Source organism: Typopeltis vanoorti, chromosome 24 (genome assembly GCF_054136105.1).
Source record: "Typopeltis vanoorti isolate ZY-2024b chromosome 24, IOZ_Tvanoo_1.0, whole genome shotgun sequence".
NCBI lineage: Eukaryota > Metazoa > Arthropoda > Arachnida > Uropygi > Thelyphonidae > Typopeltis > Typopeltis vanoorti.
In genome coordinates, this window is record NC_143572.1 from 35946813 (window position 1) to 35968571 (window position 21759).

At 36.4% G+C, this 21759-nt stretch overlaps 1 protein-coding gene across 1 annotated transcript in view; it reads right to left on the reverse strand.

Moving 5' to 3' along the window:
• Positions 1-20456, reverse strand: part of LOC150093105 (protein AAR2 homolog) — a 46711-nt gene extending 26255 nt beyond the window's left edge. Inside the window, exons 1-3 of the mRNA XM_090413648.1 lie at positions 19729-20456; positions 6720-6854; positions 421-622 (exon numbers count right to left, since the gene is read on the reverse strand). Coding sequence (XP_090269774.1) covers positions 421-622; positions 6720-6854; positions 19729-20020 — 629 coding nt within the window. The 5' untranslated portion in view covers positions 20021-20456. The remainder of the gene's footprint in view (positions 1-420; positions 623-6719; positions 6855-19728) is intronic.
• Positions 20457-21759: the final 1303 nt, after the last annotated feature.

Sequence of the window (21759 nt, forward strand, 5' to 3'; positions counted from 1 at the left end):
TTCATCATAACAATGATTCCTTGCAGTCAGTATCATTCAGGTTTAAAACATATTCTGGAAAATGTTTTTTAATAAATATAATTTTTAGTAAACAATACTTTCAAATAATAAATTTTTCTGACATCTGTCAGGTTACATTCAGAAAAGAAATAAATAAATAGTACAACTTAATTTTTATATATATATATATATATATGAATGATATTTGTAGTTCCATTATTATTTGAAAGCAATCTCTTTCAAATTTTATGCACCTCCCCCCACTTTCGAGTCATCAAAATTTAAGGAAAACCAGCCTTCCAGTCCGGAACTCGGGTGGGGGAGGGGTGCCATAGGTGTCAGGGGGGAGAGCCCCCCTAGTGTGTGTGTGTGTGTGTGTGTACACAAAACAAACTGTAAATAAAAAAAATAGTCCCTTACTTTTTGTCATCAATTTTGGTGAACTGAATTTCAGTTCCAGGCACTACTTGCATATTAGGAAGAAACTTTTCTTCTAAAGTCCGAGGTCGCCTTGGTGTTGTTGCTGTTGAGCAGCTTTCCAATGGAGGATAACTCAGAGTAATAAGTTGAGTAACTGATGATATTATAGTTGTTTTTGGCTGCAGCTTCTTCATAAGTGGTTCTATAATAGAAACATTAACATATGTTGTATTATGAAGCACATAACCCTGCATATTAAGTTTTTCTTCAGAACTAGAATGTAAATATATTTACCTTTTAAAGTGAAGCTGTCCATGATTTAAAAGCAAAGGAATATTACACCAGGGCAAAGTAAGTAACATATCTCTCAACTGCATATTTTCTGTCTTGTTTGGTTATTTTGTATGGTAGGAAAATATTTGGCTAACAAATAATAGGACTCATAAATGCACTTTAATAAAAAAAACCATGAGAAAAGGCAGACCTCAGATATATAATGATATACTGAATTACTGGTTAGTACAAATTTTTTTCATTACTTAGGATTAAAAAAATATATATTTTCTTAACCATTCCAACAATAATAACAAACAATGGTTATAGCCATTTCAGACACTGGTGAATTTATCCCAGGCTAAAAACTGCTATTATGAGCTTACTGTCCCATTGCTGATTGAAGGCTCACACAGTAAAACTAGTGAAGACAATATAAAGAATCACCGCAACAACAATGATGCTCATTTCTTCACTTAATGGAAAGAAACAAATACGTAGTTATGATAATTAACTATAACTGGTGGAGTGGTTAGATTATCTGCTCTTTAACCAACAGGCTGCAGGTTCGAATACTGCTGTGGCATGGATGTTTGTGATTGTATTTAGGTTAGTGATGAATTTCATCATCTGGTGTGAAATCACCATTCCACTTACTAGAAACCTGAAGTGACTTGAAAAAGTTCTGTGTTTGGTCTCTTAGACCAGGATTTCCAGACCATGTAAAATAAATAAATAAATAAAAATATATATATATATCACTATCTATCAATAATTGTCTGGACACCCCTGTTATTTGAAGTTATGGAACATTCCAGGTTTGTTAGTAACATAAAAACCAGTGGACAGATAGTAGGAAGCAGTATTTAATCATAACAGTTGAATACAGGTAGTATGACAACATGACATGAACTCAGTGACTTCAAGAGAGAGGTGTCATCTCTGGCTGCCACGTTGGTGGCATGTCCAGATGTGCCATTGCAGCTCAACTGTAAAAATATATATTATTTATACAGTTTATGTTATATTATATTATTTATAAATATATGCCATTGCTGCTCAAAAATATATATATATATATATATCACTATCTATCAATAATTGTCTGGACACCCCTGTTATTTGAAGTTATGGAACATTCCAGGTTTGTTAATAACATAAAAACCAGTGTACAGATAGTAGGAAGCAGGATTTCATCATAACAGTTGAATACAGGTAGTATGACAACATGACATGAACTCAGTGACTTCAAGAGAGAGGTGTCATCTCTGGCTGCCACATTGGTGGCATGTCCAGATGTGCCATTGCTGCTCAACTGGAGCATCCAAAATCAACAGTTGGCGATGTGATCAACAAATGAAGACGTTCTGGCATAACTAGTACATGAAAACATCCAGGCCGGCTGCCGAAAATGACCGACAGGGACAGGAGGGTATTAAAACGAATGGCATGCAAAAAACAGCTATAATCGGCACAGACCATCAGTGATGAGTTCCAGAGTGCCAGTAACACCATGGTGAGAACTAATACTGTACGAAAAGAACTCTATTCACTGGATTTCCATGGAAGAGCGATGGCACACAAGCTTCATCATTACAACAACGAACAAGGCGGCTTGTCTAGCCTGGCGAGCTGGACAATTGACCACTGGAAAGCAGTGCTCTGGAGCGTTGAATCAAGGTTCACCTGTTTCCAGTCTGATTGCAGAGTGTGGAGGCAGCCTGGTGAATGCTTGTTACCACAGTATGTTGTACACACAGTAAAGTTTGGTGGTGGTGGAGGAGTAATGGTGTCGGGTGCATTCAGCTGGTTTGGAGCAGGACCACTAGTTGTCCATGGTTCCAGGAAAGCAGCTCATTACCTTGTTATTCTGGATAATCAGGTACTGCATACACTGTGGAATTTTTATGGAATGGACCCGTGTTACTATCAAGATGACAATACCCCATGCCACAAAACTGCAGATGTTATGAAATGAAATGAAGAGATGGGTGTTAAATGATTGCCCTGATTTTGTTTAATTCTTAAGCCAACATTTCACCTTAGACACAAGGCATCTTCACAGGTATAGAATGTGCGTGCACATGTAGGCACTCAGAAAGAAAGAAAACTGTGTACTAAATACGATGTGGTATCAAAAGGTTTCGAGACTAGGTTTGCAACACGCCAACAGATGGCAGCACAAGGTTGAATGCACAGTCACAGGGAGCACATACCTTCATAAGTCGGTGTGCCAAAAGACATCATCCTGTGTACATCGGGAGCTGTGCAACTGATGCTATTCTGACCACCTGCGTTACCACATCTGCGATTTCATCATGGACAGCAAGTTAAAACAAAGAGCAAACGTGAAATTCGAGGATCATGATGAAATACCGGTGATGAAACTTGGGTGTACGGGTATGACCCTGAGACAAAGCAACAGTCTTCACAGTGGAAGAGCCCATCATCTCCACTACCGAAAAAGGCGAGGCAGGTCCGCAGCTCGACCAAGTGCATGCTCATCGTCTTTTCGACATTCCCGGCATTGTGCATCGAGAATTCGTCCTCAGGGGCTAGACCGTCAATAGTGAGTTCTACTGCAGGTTTTAAGGCGTCTGAGGGAGGACATTCGGTGAAAGTGACCAGATCTGTGGCGCGCGAAAAACAGGATGTTCCATGACGACAATGCACCCTGTCAACAAGCTCTCCTCACACGCAAGTTTCTTGCCAGAAACAACATGATTTCACTTCTGCACCCACCCTACTCGCCAGATTTGGCTCCTGCAGACTTCACCCTCTTCCCGAAGATGAAGATCCAGCTCAAAGGTCACCATTTTGACACCGTTGCAGAGATCCAGTGCGAATCACAGAAGGTGCTTGACATGCTTCGAAAAGAAGACTTCCAGGACACATTCCAGGGGTGGCAAGAACGCTGGGAGCACTGTATTGATATGCAAGAGGACTATTTTGAAGGATAGTGTGTATACGTAGATAAATAAAGTAATTTCTCGTAAAACAGAGCTAGTCTCGATACTTTTTGATACCACCTCGTAGTGTAATCGTACAATTCTGACTGGTACCTTCTACAACCACAGTAGTTATTTTAACTGTTGGTGAGTCTCATGAGCAGTTTCTTCCCAGATTTTTGGTAATTTGCAACAACCATATTTATTTAGGTTGGGGAACAGCTTTGGGAAAAAAAAAGTCTCTCATACTGAAATCTATATATAATAAGGTTTTTTTTTTTTTTTTTTTCCTCCAATGAATATGATGATCCAAGTCACTGACATGGTTTGCACATCCTCAGCTGCATGAGACAGATTTATTAGAGATGATTATATAGGCAGATAGCAGTTCAGTCAAAAAGACTGATTTTCAGGAGCAGAAGGTTCTGTAGAGATGACAGATAGTTTATCAAGAAAGAGCCTGTGGCAATTGGATAAAATGTTTAGATGCTACATTTTAAGAATGCATGCATTTTCCAAGGTTTCTCAGATGCAATGAATGACAGTGGGATTTTATTATTAGGGATTGTGGGCAGGGGAGGTTTGATGATTTGTGATGGAGGATCATTAGCTAAGATATTGTTGTGGATTTTCTGGACATTTCTTCTTGAGCAGAAGCAGCAATCCTAGAACTACTGAATGTTTATTGATAAGTGTCTCATTGAAGTCATTAGTTAGAAAAGATGGCAATGTGTTTTAACTCCTAATGTAGGAAGTTATCTATAGAACATAAAATATGGATATGATAAATTAAGGTTTTAATAGTCCCACTTTTCTGGCAAGGATGATATCACTGTGTATGATTGTGAACACAGAATTTTCTAGATCACGAGAAGAACCAGTCCAAACCACAAAGATATCACAAACATTCCTGAACAATAACATTATGTTGTTCCATTTTTTTTTTTTTTTTGCATGGACAATGTCTGTGAATACATAAGCGAATATTCTATTGATAAAGATTTAATTTAAGTTCTCCATCTTTCATTCGTTATGTCTTACATTCATTGTCTTTTAATCGTTGTCTTGCATTTCTATTGTAAAAAGGATTGTATTATTAAATTAAAATATCACTTAATAGAGATAGAACTATCTGTTTAGACGATATGAACTTCACATCTATAACAGTATCTTAGATACTATCCCCTCTTCCTACTACAAATCAACAGAACTCTTCTAATCATCCCTCCCAACCCCCTCGATCATAAAATTCCACTGTCATTCCTTACACCCAGGACCCTGAAAAAAAGTAGCATGCATTCTTAAAAGATGTATCATCCAAAAATCAAAGGCTAACTTTCCTAGTTATATTCAATCTTAACTGCTCTAACATTAAGGGATTAAAAGCCAAGTATGGAAAAATTATATGGTGGTGCATATATTTGTAGGGATATAACTCACTATGAGCAAGGAGATCTTTGCAGAAGTTACTTAAATAGGCTAGGTAAATGACAACGAATGTCAATTCAATGTTGTTAGGTTAAATTATGCACTTTGGATGGAGAGTATTACATTAAAGGAAATTTCCTGCTGTAACATAATATGCTGTTTGTTGCATGCTGCGTTATTGTAATATCTTCTTTTATTCTTTATTACTAATTAGCAGTGTGTGTGCTTTCTCTCTCGTAATCTTTCTCACTTATTCTACTGCGTACTATGTTTATCCACCTTCTGTATTTATTAGTCGTATGCCTATGAACACTGAAAAATTGATTTGTCAGACTGCGCCATCAGTATATCAAATATTCGGCATAAGACTCAAAACTTCCGGTAGATCTCTCTCTCTTACTAGCGTAACTTCCTTCAACAAAGTTTACATAAACAGTTGTAGTTCTTAAATAATAAAACTGCGCTTTTAATACCTTAGTTGTTTCCCGCTCACAAGTCCGATTTATTTAGGAACAGTGCAGTCGTAAAATAAAGGATCAGGCAGCACTCTTTTAACAAATAATTAAAACACATTTATTTACATTAATATGAAATATACATGAATCAAATGACATGGAGATTGCTTTCTCTACCCATCTATAAAAATCTTTAGCATAAAATTAGAACCCTTTCACTTCAACACTAAGTAATCTTTTTAACTCAAGTGAAGTAACGTCTAGCAACCTGAGAGCGGCATGGCAAAAGATTATTCTTCATTGTGCAAATGATATTAAAGGATTTGAAAATGAAGTAACCTGTGTTATCAATGACATAACTGAGCTTGGCTTCGATCTAGAACGAAAAGAAATTGAAAAAGGTGATGTTCAGGACCTGCTTCAGTTACATGATAAGGAGCTGGATGATGAAGACCTAATTAACCTCGAGAGAGAACGTGCTTACGATGCTCAAATCAATGATAATGACGAACACATTGACTTGGCACCAAAGGAATTTACCCTCAAAGAAATGGACGAAATGTTTAGAATTGCTGAAAATTTTAAAGAAAAAATCTTGAACGGCGATCCTAATCTCGAGCGATCACTCAAAGTTCGTTGGGAAATTGAAAATTCCATCCGTTGCTACTGAGTTTTATACGAAGAAAAAAGAAAGAAAAATTTCCACCAGATAACTCTACACCAATTTTTATCCAAGAAAGAATAATTGTATGTACTTCTTATATATAAATAAAGATTAAAGAATAATCTTGTTTTTCTTAATGAACCTTCATATTTTACTTAACACATTTAACACATTTCTTTTTTACTTGATATATAAAATTTAATTAACAGATTTGAAAAATCCTTGGCATTGATCACCCATTTACATGCATTATTTATCCCGATTATCGCGGACTCGATTATTGCGGTATTTTTCGTGGCAACAATAACTGCGATAATCGAGGTATTCCTGTACTCTGAATCAGAGATAAAGGAATAAACAATATAATTTCTCAGAAAGTTTAATTTAAATTTAGATGTAGTCACAAGACACCAGAAATCCATATCATTTGCAGCAGATATTTTACTATCATGATGTTTGAATCAATCATCATGATAGTAAAATGAAATGCTGCAAGGAAAAAACATCAAAAATAAATATGGTGCAACTTACCTGTTATGTAATTAGTCAAACCCAACCAAATTTTCCAATTTTCATATGGAAAAGCTCCTAAATATTTATCTATTGCTTGAAGATTGCTTTGAATCCTTTCTTTTTCCTCTTCTGTAATTATCTGTTCAGATATATCTAAATAAAACATGAAATGACATTTTAAGAGATACTATATTGTAGAAGAAAACAATTTTTATTTTTCATTTGACACCACATGCACGGACATAGTGTCTCACATGATGTCTTAAGCTTATAAAAACTCGTGCTTCAGAATTAACAGCCATTCTACAACATCACTTTTTCAGTCTTTCCTACTTGGCTGCTCTCTACCATACAGCGTGGAAATAAATCCATATTTAGTGCATTCAAAAAAAGTCAACCAACAAATACTGTCCATTGCACTCACTTCATTTCTCTTAAAAATCATAGAGAAAGTCATCAACAGAAAACTTCACCACCTGGGGACTTACCAATCAGTGACCAAGAATATGTATTTCTTCACTCTTCATCCACAGTCAATCTAACTAAAGTTTGTAGAAATGTCTATGATTGTTTTTGACATTTCTAGGACAACTGACTGCGTCCGGCAGCATGGCCAATTCATCAAAATACCATCTTATGGTTCTGATTTCCATCCTTTGCAACTGGATCACTAGCTTAATCTCTGATTGTTCACTATATGAAGGATGTTCAAAAAAAGACTGAACTTTTTAAATAGCACACCAACTGGTACAGAGGGTGCGCTGTGGCTACTGAGCATACCTAGCAGCAGGCTTTGACAACAAACTGCCATTTGTCCATTTCTGCTATGAGTATTAGTCATTGAGTTAATCTGCTGAAGTGAGCACGTGAACATGCTGTTTATCGGATTAGTGACAAAGCGAAAATGAAAAAGCTTGAAGAACAATGTGTGTGTGTGTGAAATTTTGCTGCAAACTTGGTAATAATTTTACAGAGACGTTTCAGTTGCTTAACCAAGTGCATCAGTGCAAAATTCATGTCGCATTTGTTAACTGTTGATCAAAAAAGAGAACCGTGTTGAAATCAGTCAGAAACTGCTTGCCAATGCAAATGGTAATGAAAACTTTCTTAAGAACATCATAAAAGGAGATGAGACGCGAGTTTATGGCCATGATGTTGAAACCAAGATGCAATTGTCGCAGTGGGTGGGGAAAGGGTTTCCTCAAAAGAGAGTTGGTCTTAAAAAAAAGACCAACTCTCTTTTCCTCCAGTGATAATTAATCCAGAGACATAAGTACCTTGAACTCACTTTTTATATGATCTCACCCAGGGCTCCAGAAATCCATCGCCTCAGGTGAGTGAATTTTCAGCCTCATTCTAAATGCATTCAAAATAAATTATTTTTTTTTTTGCGAAATTTACTCTCACAGTGCCTCTGTAGCGCAATTGGAAGAACTAAGGTATGTTGCACCCTTCGATTGGAAAAGGCCTAAGTTCGATTCTTGTCGTGACAGGAGGAATCTTTATATGGTTTTTTTTTTTTTTTCAATTGAAGTTGAGTTAGCTTGATCTCATACGTAGGTAGTAGGGTTTTTTTTCCCTCCAAGAAACTTGGGTTTTTCATCCCACATACTGACAAACTGGCCTTCAGAACACATGCAATTCACAGACAAAAAATACTAGTGGTGGTAGGCAGTAGATGGCATTGGTGTAGATGATGGTAATGAAGAGTTGTAGAGTAGGTGCCCTCTCTCTCGATGTGTCTTTGGACTCTTTGGAAGGGTCACAAAATAATAATAATAATAATAATAAAATAATTCACACATTTTCTTTCATTTTAAAATATCTCATTCATTATAAAGTTATTTGATCTTCCAATCAATGTAATAAAGAAGTTTTATTTTCAACCAGGAGATAGTATCTTATGTAATTAATTTAATAAATTAATTCCTTCATAGATTGTTTGTTCTTGCCAAAGAAGTTAGTTTCACTAAGCTACTCTCACAGATATGCCTCTCTGCTGTTTCTGAAATATGAAGTAATTCAAATCTGACAACATGAAGCACTATTTATCTCTGTCTGTTATAAACTTAGACTAACTAGTCTAGGCTAAACCTAGTCTGTTACCATTCATCCATAGATTAATTTTGAAATAAATATTCTCAAACAGCATTTTATTTTGCATAACTTGCAAATCATTGCCATTTTCATAAAATTCAGAGATAACATTAAACAAGAAATAACTAAATAAATAAAAATAAATAATTTTTATTTATTTAGTCGAGCATTGAGAGATCACATCGAGTGGGTGGTATCAGTGGAACTATCTGTAGATCCAGAAATGAGCTGTTGTGTTTGTATACAAATGCTAGAAGTATAAGAAACAAGGCAGATGAAATGGTTGCATTAATTGTGTCTGTTCACCCAAAGATTGTCGGAATAGACATGGTTGGAAGAGGACGACATCCAGGAACAGAGATGGGAGAGTATGATGTGTTTCGTGAGGATAGAAAGGGTAAAAAGGGAGGGGGAGTGCTATTGATGATAGAGAAAGAGTTATGTCCATACAAAGTAGAGCTGCAAGAGGGAAATAGTGCCAGTGGTTTTGAGGCAGTATGGTGTGAGATAGAGGTGAATGGAATCAAATACTTGGTTGGATGTTGTTATAGACTAGGAAATGTGGGTGGTGGTGATAATGAAATGTATAATCAAATTAGCCAAGCAAATAAGAAAAGGGTGATCATTATGGTTATTTTCATTATGGCAATATAGACTGGAATGATGAGATAGCAGCTGGAAGAAAATTAGTTTCTTGAGTTTTTTAAGGATAACTACCTCTAACAGAGGGCACACGAGGATTGAGGGTCTTGGATTTGATCATCTCATCAGAAGATGTAATTATAAATGAGGTGTCAAATCATCCACCGATTGGTGAGAGTGACCATGAGGTGATTACCTGGGTGGTTGCCAGCAGTGTGAGGACCTCTGTGAGAAAAGGGTATATCTGGAACTACAAGGCGGGTGATTATGAAGGGCTCAGGAGACAACTTTCAGGTGTAGCATGGAATGAGGAGTTAGCTGGAAAAGAGATCAATGCAACTTGGGGGATTTTCAAAAACTGTTTAGTAAATGCAATGTCGAAATATATTCCAAGGGTAAGAAGGTTAAATAAAGTAGGTGTGAGATGGATGAATAAAGAGATTAAGCATACGATACAGAGAAAGAGGACGTTGTGGAGGCAGCATAAGCGAAGTGGAAATAACCCATTCCATGAGGTCTACAAAGAGCAGGCAAGGAGGGTGACTTGGTTGGTGAGAGTAGCTAAAGAGAGATATGAACAGCAGTAAGCTAATGAAGCCAAAAAGAATCCTAAGGAGTTCTTTCGATATATAGCCAGCAAAAGAAAGAATAATTATGGAAGGATGACATTGATTGGAGAAAATGGTATAAAGACAGCTGTTGTGGAATGTGTGGTGGAGATACTTAATGAGCAGTTCATACAGGTCTTTCAATCTTGTGAATGTGACCTCATGGAGAGATTGAGAGCAGTAGATGATGGGGAGGAGAGACTGACTGTAAGTGAGCAAGAGGTGTATGGTGAGTTGAGTAAACTAGATGTTAATAAGGCTGTGGGAATTGATAATATATCGCCACGTATTCTGAAGAAATGTGCCAGGGAGTTGACATATTTTTTAAATAAGAGTCCTGCACTTGGTCAAGTCCCTAAGGAGTAGAAGGAGTGCAAGATTGTACCACTTCATAAAGGAGGTGATCGAACTCAAGCATTAAACTATAGGCTTATATGTGTCTCAGGTGTTGTGGTTAAGTTGTTGGAGAAGCTTGTGGGAACTAGGATCCAGAGTTGGGTTGACAACAATGGTATCATCTTTGATGGACAGCATGGATTTGCTAAAGGGAGGTCATGTTTTAGTAATCCACTTACTCATTACAATAAAGTAACTGCTTCCTTGGACAGAGGAGAAGGATACACAGTAATATACTTGGATTTTGCAAAGGCTTTTGATAGAGTACCTCATGATAAGTTGACAGTCAAACTAGAGCAGATGGGGTTGGATATTAGATTAGTGCATTGGATTGGAGACTGGCTATCTGATAGGTATCAACAAGTTGTGTATGGGGAGCGATGTCAAGGAAAAGGAAAGTCACTAGCAGAGTGCCTCAGGGATCTGTTTTAGGGTCATTACTGTTTAACTTGTATGTTAATGATATAGGTGAAGATTTGGATGGAGATATTCAGTTATTTGCAGATGATGCAAAGTTTGGACAAACCATGAAGAGTAGTGAGGATGTTGTGACCTTGCAGGAAGTCTCGAATAAATTGAGTGATTGGGCATAGAAATGGGGATATGAGTTCAATGTTGCAAAATGTAAGGTTTTAAAATTTGGAAAACAAAGATGGGATGCAGAATTTATGCTTGGTGAGGATACATTGTTGGAGGTGGAAGAAATAAGAGATCTGGGGGTGGTAGTGGATAAGGATCTGAAATTTAGGGGACAAATAGCCAAAATTGTGAAGACAACACAAAGGCTTCTGGGAATGATGCGGAGGATACTAACATGTAGAAGTAGGGAGATCCTTGCTCCTTTGTATAAGGCTTTGATTAGGCCACACATGGACTATTGTGCCCAGATTTGGTCAACTGGATTTCAGAAGGACGAAGAGATGTTGGAAAGGGTCCAAAGGCGATTGACTAAGGTAGTTTCTGACCTCTGGAATGTCGAGTATGAGGAAAGATTGAGGAGATGCAATTTGCAGAGTCTGGTGGACAGGAAGAAGAGGGGGAGATATGATAGAGGCCTACAAGTTGTTAACGAGTTGTTATAGGATCAATGCTGGAGAAGTTCTACAGAAAATAGTGGGAGATCGGGGGAGAACCAGAGGTCATCCCTGGAAATTGTATAAAGAAGGTGTGAGTAGGGGAGTGAGAGGCAGGTTTATTTCATGCAAAGTTGTAAATGATTGGAATGCCTTGCCTGAGAGTGTGGTGTCAGCAGGGAGTTGGAATGTGTTCAAAGCACAGTATGATGAGCTGTGTGTGTGATAAAAGGACCTCCCAGATGAGTCTTTGACTCCATGAGGACTCCTTTGACTCCTTAATTGAAATAAGCTTGTTAATACTTTGTCCCTGGAAATCCAGCGAATTTCAGAATGAAGCAAAAGTTGTATATATTCACTGTCCATTTCATCACAGAATACTGAAAATAACCTGTTATTTAGGGATCGAGCCTTAATAAAATTAACTAGCATTACAGCGTTGTATAGCACAGTTTTAAATTCTGGTGGCATTCCTTTGGAGGCCAACCTTTCCCTATGAAACAATATACCTGATTCATATTTGGAGCCAATTCCTTGACCATAGAAACAACCCACAACTATGCCTGCCTGTAAAGGCACAAGTTCCATTCGAACAGAAGCACATGCATTTTCCACACTGGATCCTTCCTTTTGTGTATTATGTAATTATTGAGAGTATGAAATATTTCTTCTCCAGTTGTTCGAGATGACAAAGTTCTACAAAACAGAATATTGTCATGAATGTTGTTATCATGTGCATATCTTACGTAGCATATTAACTGCACATCATCTGTAACATCAGTAGTCTCGTCTATTTGTAACGCATAATAAGGGCTCTTCTTAACTCTTTCAATTAACTGAAATTCTACATCACTTGCCATATCATTAATTCTGAGACCTACAATGTCAATGAAAGAGGAGTCAAATCAACATCTTTTAGTAACTTGTTGCCAAACATAGTTTTTACCACATCTTTTATAGCTGGAAGTAGTAAATTTTTCCTGATTAGAATGAGGTTTCCCTGTTTTTGCTATGCACAAACTTAAGAGACAGATGCCTTCAAGTGCCTTGCCATTAATTGAACCCATGGCCAAAACTAATCTTGCCTATGATTTAATGTCGCTAAGCGTCGCTGAAATTGGCTTTTTTTTTTTTTCAATTTGCTTATTTTTCACATCACAATGTTGTTTAGTTTCTACATGTTGGAGTTTCACAGGTTTCATGCACTTGTTCGATAACACTTCATAACACAAAACACTGAGGTTTCTGTTCACTTTCATCTTCACACAAGTAAACCCGAATTCCAAATATGAACTGTTATATTTCCTGCTGTATTTTTTCTTTGAACTGCTTGTTTCTTCTACTTTAATAGTAACAGATTTACTCGCTATTACAAGACGTGTATCACAATTAGGTTGAAATCACCTGTTTCATTTGCTCTTCTTTTGAAAGTCCCAGTTCTAAGCCACTTTTCCATTATTAAAAAACATTTCTGATAAATATATAAATACTGAGATTAACTCACAACACACTTTGTCCAAGTATCATTTAGCACTTCTGAAAGTATACTGAGCCTTGGTTGAAGGAGGAAAATCTTCAGTAATAAAATTCAGCAAACAACAAGCAATTAGTTGAAATGTGGATAACATACGTGTTCACTTCAAATCTGACAAAACAGCAAGGGAAGGCGAAAGCAATAAAACTATATTGTTGTTCACTTCACCCACTCTTATTATTTGTCATTCTGCCACTACAAATTATTGTAGTGCCAGAATGACAAGTAATAAAAGAGGGGTGAAGTGAACAACAATATAGTTTTATTGCTTGAGTCTATGAACATTCTGACTCTAATTGTTGTTTTTTAAGTCTCCATTTGATTTCAATAATTTTTACTTATTCAATTTTAATTTGTTTGGATAATTAAAAAATGTATATTTATTTAATTAATTTAAGTCTGCCTGCGGACCACCTGTCCCATCGTCGCAGACGACACGTTGAGTACCACTGATGTATTCTATTAAATGCCTTAGCAAAGTCAAGCAGTATCATAACATATTCGTTCCCGTTGGAAGTTTTTTCACTTCGTTAGACTAATAATAAATTTAGTTTAATCCTTTATCCAAGTATAAGCAAACAAAGTTTGCGCCTGAAGTATTTTCAGGACTGAGGCAACTTGTGGTAAAGGTGGACCAAGCGCTCATCACTGCTTGTCTTAGTATCTCCCATAATGCAAAGCACATCTCCTTACGGACATGTATAATGCTATGCATCAAGGGAAGGGCCACTACCCAGACCGGTTTCAACCTTTATTGAGGTCTCATCAGTGGGAGGCAGGCCCAGAGTGGTGATACTAAGCCAGAAGCAATGGAGAGGTCATATTTACCTATACAATATATAGGTAAAATATATACAATACCTATACGATATATTTACCTATGAAGCTTATTAGCTCATTATACTTAAATATTTACCTATACACCAGTTGTTAACTCGTATAGGTAAACATGACCTCTCCATTGCTTCTGGCTTAGTATCACCACTCTGGGCCTGCCTCCCACAGACGAGACCTCAATAAAGGTCAAAACCGGTCTGGGTAGTGGCCCTTCCCTTAATGCATAGCGGTATACGTGTCTGCAAGGAGATGTGCTTTGCATTATGAAAGATACTGAGACAAGGAACGATGAGATCTTGATCCACCTTTACTGAATGTTCGAGTACAGGTCAAACTCCAAACACTCAGCACTGTTCCCCTCAGTAACAGGCTCACCCTGCCACTGAGAAGAACTCTCAGTGTTGGCTCACCCCGCCACTGAACGAAGTCGCTCATTTGTTCATATGTCATCTGAGGGATAACAGCAACAGCTGTGCCTAAGTTAACTTCATGGGCTACAGCATTGCCATTCATTATCCCCCCACAGCAACATCCGAGCCTCAGTTAAACTTCATGGGCTATAGCATTGCCATTCATCACCCATGCTTCCAATGGTTTCGACCTTTATTGAGGTCTCATCAGTGGGAGCCAGATCCAGAGATGGTGATACTAAGGTGGCAGCAATGGAGAAGTCATATTTACCTATATAAGTTGCCAAAAGTGTTTCACCTTATTATTAAATTACTCTGGATTTAGAGAAAGATGGAAGTTTTTTTCACTTGGTTAGACTATGATAAATTTAGTTTAATCCTTTATCCAAGTGTAAGCAAACAAAGTTTGCACCTGAAGTATTTTCAGTCCTGAAAATACTTCAGTCCTGAAATTACTAAAATACCAAATATGATGACTTCTCCATTGCTTCCACCTTAGTATCACCACCTCTGGGTCTGGTTCCTACTGACAAGACCTCAATAAAGCTCGAAACTGGTCTGGGTAGTGGCCCTTCCCTTAATGCATAGCATTATACATGTCTGCAAGCAGATGTGCTTTGCATTATGGGAGATACTCCACCTTAACCACAAGTTGCCTCAGTCCTGAAGATACTTCAGGCACAAGCTTTGTTTGCTTATACTTGGATAAAGAATTAAACTAAATTTATTATAGTCTAACCAAGTGGGAAAAAAAAACTTCCTACATCTTTCTCTAAATCCAGAGTAATTTAATAATAAGGTTAGACACCTTTTGGCAACTTGTATAGGTAAATATGACTTCTCCATTGCTTCCACCTTAGTATCTCCACCTCTGGGTCTGGCTCCCACTGACGAGACCTCAATAAAGGTCAAAATTGATTGGAAGCTTGGGTAATGAATGGCAATGCTGTAGCCCATGAAGTTAACTGAGGCACAGCTGTTGGCGTTACCCCTCAGATGACATATGAGCAAATGAGTGGCTTTGGTCAGGGGTGGAGTGAGCCTGCCACAAGGTAGAGAGTTCTGAGAGTTCTTCTCAGTGATAAGGTGAGTCTGTTACTGAGGAGAACAACACTGTTTTTGGACATTCAATAAAGGTCAAAACTAATCTGGATAGTGGCCCTTCTCTTAATGCATAGCATTATATGTCTGCAAGGAGATGCTTTGCATTATGGGAGATACTAAGACAAGTAGTGATGAGAGCTTGGTCCACCTTTACCACGGGTTGCCTCAGTCCTGAAAATACTTCAGGCACAAACTTTGTTTGCTTACACTTGGATAAAGGATTAAACTAAATTTATTATATTCATTCCTGTATCCAACTCATGTGTAACTATGAGCTCATATTATAAAATACGAACAAATTGGTCAGACATGATCTCCCTTTAGTAAACCTATGCTGTTCCTTGCAAAGTATAGCTCGTCTGTCAACTCATTTCTCTATGAGAGGTGGTGTAGCAAATTCTCTAAAATTTTCACCACTATCCCAGAGATACCTCTGTTGTATAATGTGACTGTCATACATTCTTTTCATTTCTCTGGTATCTTTCCTGAGCTGAGACTCAAGTTATACAAACATATCAAGGGCCTAGTGACAATTCAGCTAAACATTTCCTTAGCATTAGCTGATATCCCATCTATCCCTACTGTCACATTCTTATTGAGGTTATGGAATAGCTGTTGAACTGCTCTCATTCTATCTCTTCATCCAACGTAGTAGTAGACTGTGCGTTACGTTTTACATTATAAAATTCTTTTGGATTGCCTTTGGTGTGCACAGCCAATTTCTTTTCATATTCTGTAACAAAATAAAGCATTCTTTAGCTTTCTGCACAATAATCTTACTTGTCTAGCCTGCACATTTCTTAATTCTTCTCATTCTTATTTTTATGATATTCCTTCTACATCATCATCATCTTCTTATGGATCTCTTATTTAACAAGGTTTCACATCCATTTCATTTAACCTGTTCTTTGAACTCAAGCACACTTTTACATTTAAGCATCTTTTCAAAACTATCCGTTATCTTTCCCATTCAGTAATGGAGAAGTCATCTGGTACCATGTTTAATATCATGGGATCAAAGATAGTATTTTCCAGAGTTGGTCATAATTTCTATCTTTGCATGTAACCTGCCCTAATTGGAACATCCATATAGCTGGCCATTGCACAGGTCAGTAAGGCATGATCACTGTCACCAAGTAGAACAGTTATTTTCTTAATTTATGCTGCGTGAGGAAGCTGTTTTGCACCAGCTTAATAAATTCTCCTTCAGAGGAGAATATCTCTCTTCTACACAATCAATGTTTGGATAATTTTGTCAACAATTGCTACTTTAGCACCCAACAGGGTAATCCAGCAATGCATTTCATTAATGTTGGCAGCTGAATTGCCAGTTCTGTAACAACACACCTGTCACGTATATTATCCTGTTAGCCTCAAAATACAGGTTTTTCCAACTCAATTGCAAATGTTGATTTCCTTCTTTAACTATGAAATGGGTGCACTTGTGTGAATAAGGATTCTATATTTTCCAAAGTAAGTACAGTGCCATCTCGCTAATCTGAACTAATAAAAACCGTGCCCGTTTGCATTAGGGAAAAGTTCGGATTAGCGAATCCCCCCCCCCCAGGAGAGAACAATAACTAGCGTTTAAGAAAAAATAATCAGATTCTAATGGTACATCAATTTAATTCTGTAAATAAATTAACTGATAGAAAAAACTACTGTACTGTAATGTAAAAAAAAAAAAAAAACACTACACAAGTTTATTTTAGTAAAAAATTTAATTTGTATGTACCTGTATTGTTGAGGAATCTGATTATTTAATAAAATTGCATAGTTCAGTACGTAACTTAATTTGCGTAAAAAATATCGCTTTCTTGTACACAACACAAAAAAAAAAAGTTTCACAAAATAACACACACAAAAAAAAGTTTTTTATCATCATCATCATCAAATTCCTGCCATGTACCCTCAAGGGGTGTACAGGATATGACAGTACTACATCATTATAAGTTTTTTATTTCTTTCTAAAAAAAAGTCACTGATTTTCTTTTGCTTTTTGGAAACTAAACTTTTTTCAAATGCTTCTTCTCAGAGTTGCATTAGCAACAAAATTTTGTGGAATGGCGTATCATTCTGCTTAGCACATTCTACACACATTTAAAAATGTCAGCTGCCTCTTCATGTTTTACTTTTTTTTCTTTGAGTCTTCATGGTCATCATCATCTTCTAATTCATTCTGTAGCGTCATATTTATAATTTCAGCATCTGATTTGATTTCGAATTCACTTTCAGTTCTGTAGCCCATTCCGTAACATCTGTTTGTGAAATTTCAACATCTGAATTTATATTTTTAACCAAATTATGCATGTTCTGAATTTCCTCTTTTTGTGTATATTTGTGATTCATGCCGACAATACAGTATGTACTTTACAGTATAAAAATACAAACGTGAACATACAATAAATCAAAATAGGCCTCCAGTATAACCGTGCAATTGACAGTATGAAAAAAATACTGTACCGTAATAATAATAAAATAAATAATAATAGTTAAAATAATAATTATTAAATAAAAATAATAGTACACAAAATAATAATACATAAAACCTTTTTTACTTTCAAACCGCAGTGCGGATTACTGGAGGGTTCAGACTAAAGAGGTTTGGATTAGCGAGATACCACTGTATATGTACTTGCTGTTGTGAAAGGAAATCTACCAGTGATAATGTGGATTTCTCTGTGTTGATAAAACTTGCTCATAAGTGGCTTATTGCTCATATATGGGTATGTAACTACAGCTTCATTTAAATAAAACAAAGCATATTATCTCAAATTTTGAATAATTTCTTGGGAAAAACAAAATTAAATATAATGAGCTAGAAGACCTAATGGGTTATTATTGTATGATTAAGCATGCTCACTAGAAATCTTATATTAGTCAATATTGCTCATATTTATGCATTGTAGCAGAAATAAACTGAACATGCTTTGCATTATTTGTTGTATTGACTGACAAGCTAACTATGACTTTTGATTATATCTGAACTCAGTCATATTAGTAACAACTTGTTTCAAACATTGAATTGCACACTGTAATTTATTGAAATGTGAACACCCTAGTGAGCATTAAGTACTTCTATTTCTGGACTGCATATTATATTCACATACTAGATTTGTTTCTATCTTCTGTTCACAAGTAATAGACCAATTTTAAAAACTGGCGTTTATTACTAGGAAGCTAATAATGAGTCATTAATTGCACTGAAACTATCATGATAAAACCATTATGTCTCCGAGGAAACATTCCAGGAAATGTAGCAATGTGAATGCATAGCTATTCATTTGCTAGCCATTAAAACTGAGTATGTACTTAAATTTCAGTAAACAAATACACAACATTATATACCTTTTGATTTTGTTTGAGTATTAATTTTTAGAATAAATATCCACAAAAGCTGATCTATTGTCTAAATTCTTCAAATGCTTAATTAACATTTGAAGTAGCTAAACTTTACCATAATGACTGATGTTACCAGAACCAATAATTAATAATATGGTTTTAATTTTTGGTGCTAACTTTTATCAGTGGGATATAATCCTATAATACATTATGAGTTGCTGCTTATATTATCTTACATGGGATTTCTTGTTGTTGATGTTTATTTATTACATCATCTTCAATTATAATGTACTCTTATGAATGCTGAAATTTACATTTTGTGTGCCTTTTTCATTGTTACTGATGATGGTGATCTCCTATATCTGAGCATATTTTTCCTCTGCTTGCTTCTGTTATTACCTTTGTATTTAAAGATTCCTCTGCTGCAGGTGCCAGGTTATGACTGCGGCTGTGCTGTACAGATTTGCTGTATTGGATATTTTAGATATGGTTCCTGATTCAGATACAAGCAACAGAAATGTAATGAGTGTTTTATTCTTTTGTTACGTTATTATTTTTTCTATCTATTTACAGATGGCAGGAGTGGGAATACAAGAATAAGTTTACTTTTCAATATTGTGTCAATTATGTGTGCAGTAGTGGAATTTCGAGAACTGTGTTTTTCTTTGGAAATGCGTGGCATTTTTCATTTCTACACAGTGGATTAAATGTATTCTTGTTTAAATTAAGGGGATAGTAAATCCCACATTGTTTTAAAACCGAATAAGAAACTCAAAGATTAGAATCAGGGAATTTCGGAGAATCATATATTTCGCCGAAATGAAGCCTATTGGCTCTTTATATTGAAGTATTTTAAGACATGGAATCCAAAACATGTATTACTGCTACAAACAGCAACTGTTGTAAAATTTTATCATTTTAATCAACAAAACAAAAATTGACATTATTTTCATTAAAACAATAATAATAATAAAGATTACTTACTTTCATTCTTTTGATCCCATTTCTTCACCAGAATTTCCCGTGATGAGAATACATAAAAAAAGCCAGTTCGTGGAGCAGTTTGGCCTTCTTTGCTCACTGCACTATAGAAAATGAAGTGTAAACCTGGTGGTATCATCTTCACTCCTTGGAATTTTTCTCCCACGTTAAATACATTCATATCAATACCAAATTCCGTGCCTGCAGGCACATTTAAAAAAACCAGTGTACCTCCTCCTGTAAACAGTCTATTGGCAACTTCTTGATCAAAACGATACCCATGATTTTGTGACATATTGTCATATAAAGATAATGAAAAAAAAATTTGTGGAGAAACACTAAAATCCCTTATACCTAAGTAAAATCCTTTAAAATAGTGAAATTGAGGACGCTTTTTCTTTAATATACACTTAAAAAAAAAAAATCCTTTCTTAACATTAATCTTTTGGCTAATTAGTTTTATATCTTGCAAATTAAGCTTTACAAAAGAGACAGTGTTAAATATACAATTGTCATAGTCAGTAGCAGTATCCTTGGAGAGTTATCATCCCACATACCAGGCCTTTTATTGCATGTTTGATTTCTCAACAGAATGACTGAGTTGCGAATCAGTAGTAACTAGTGTGTGTGTCGGCGGCTGATCTCAGCTGCTTGATTCACTTCGACAGACAAACTAACAACACTAAAAAAAAAAAAAAAAAAAGCTTTACTTATTTGATCCAAGTCAATGGAGGATGCCTTCAATCGACACCGAACATCTTTAAAAATTACATAAACACCTGCGCAATAGCATCTCTCTAAAATCACGCTGAAAATTGGAAAGTGACACCTAGAGTTGCAGATTTATTGTTTTGATGTGATCCCAAATTATATAATAAACTAACCCATATTTTTTTTTTTTTTCCCTGATATCGCCATGTGGTTTAAGACTTTGCGGGAGGCCAAGAGCAGCCACTATACACTCTATACTTATCATAAATCTCCTTGAGGTAATTTACCGACGAAGCGCTCACAACCTCTATCAAATTTTTCCAATTATCGCCCTCCAAGCAAAAGATGTAGTCGTAATACCATGTCAACAATATTCTTAGACAATATCCGGGTTCTCAGCCCTACTCTCCCTTCCTACCATGTGTGGAAAAACTCATCTGCGTCGATATTTTTCAACTAACAGCTATAGTCAGTGAAGCTCACAGACCTTCAATCTATTTGCATAGAGTGCGTTCCATTAACCCTACAATATGGGAGACGCGACTAATTTCAGAATCCTCTCCACCACTTCCTCATTCCGATGGAATTCAGCTGATTAGTAGTTCAGGCGTAGCTTTACACTTTTTCTGAGGCAAGCGAGGCCCGAAGTGCTCTTGGCCCACTAACTGTTTGGGGCCCTTAAAGTAGTCCTAATTTTTTGGGGCCTCAACTATAGCCTTGTGCGCCTGTGCATAAGAATGGCCCTGATTGCCCGTATGTTCTTCAACAACCAATTTAATGTGCTATTTTGGCCAACTTTGCAATATGCCCTCTAAACTTCGATCCCAGTTTCTCCTTCTTATTGTGCTATCTTCTATCGAAGGTCAGCGACCATCTTTGCGAACAAACTGTGGTCTTGTGCTAATCTGAGCAGTTGTGCATTGCTCTTTCCTGTCCATGTCTTGATGTTGTCAAACCAGGATATTCTTTTTCTTCCTCTAGTTCCTTTGCCATCAATTCTTCCTACCAAAATAGTTTGTAGAAGTTGGTATTTGCTGTTTCTCATGATGTGGCCAAGATATGATGTTTTTCGTTTCTTGATTATTTGTACAAGATGTTTAGCTTTGCCAATGGATTTTAAGACCTCTTCATTGGTAATTTTTTCTGTCCGTGATATCTTTAGCATTCTTCTGTATAGCCACATCTCAAAGGCTTCGATTTTCTTGATGGTTGTCACCTTCAATGTAAATGTTTCAACTCCATAGAGCAGAATAGACCACACGTAACATTTCAGCATTCGGCATCTGACGTCCATGTTTAGGTCTTTATTGCAGAATAGTGTTC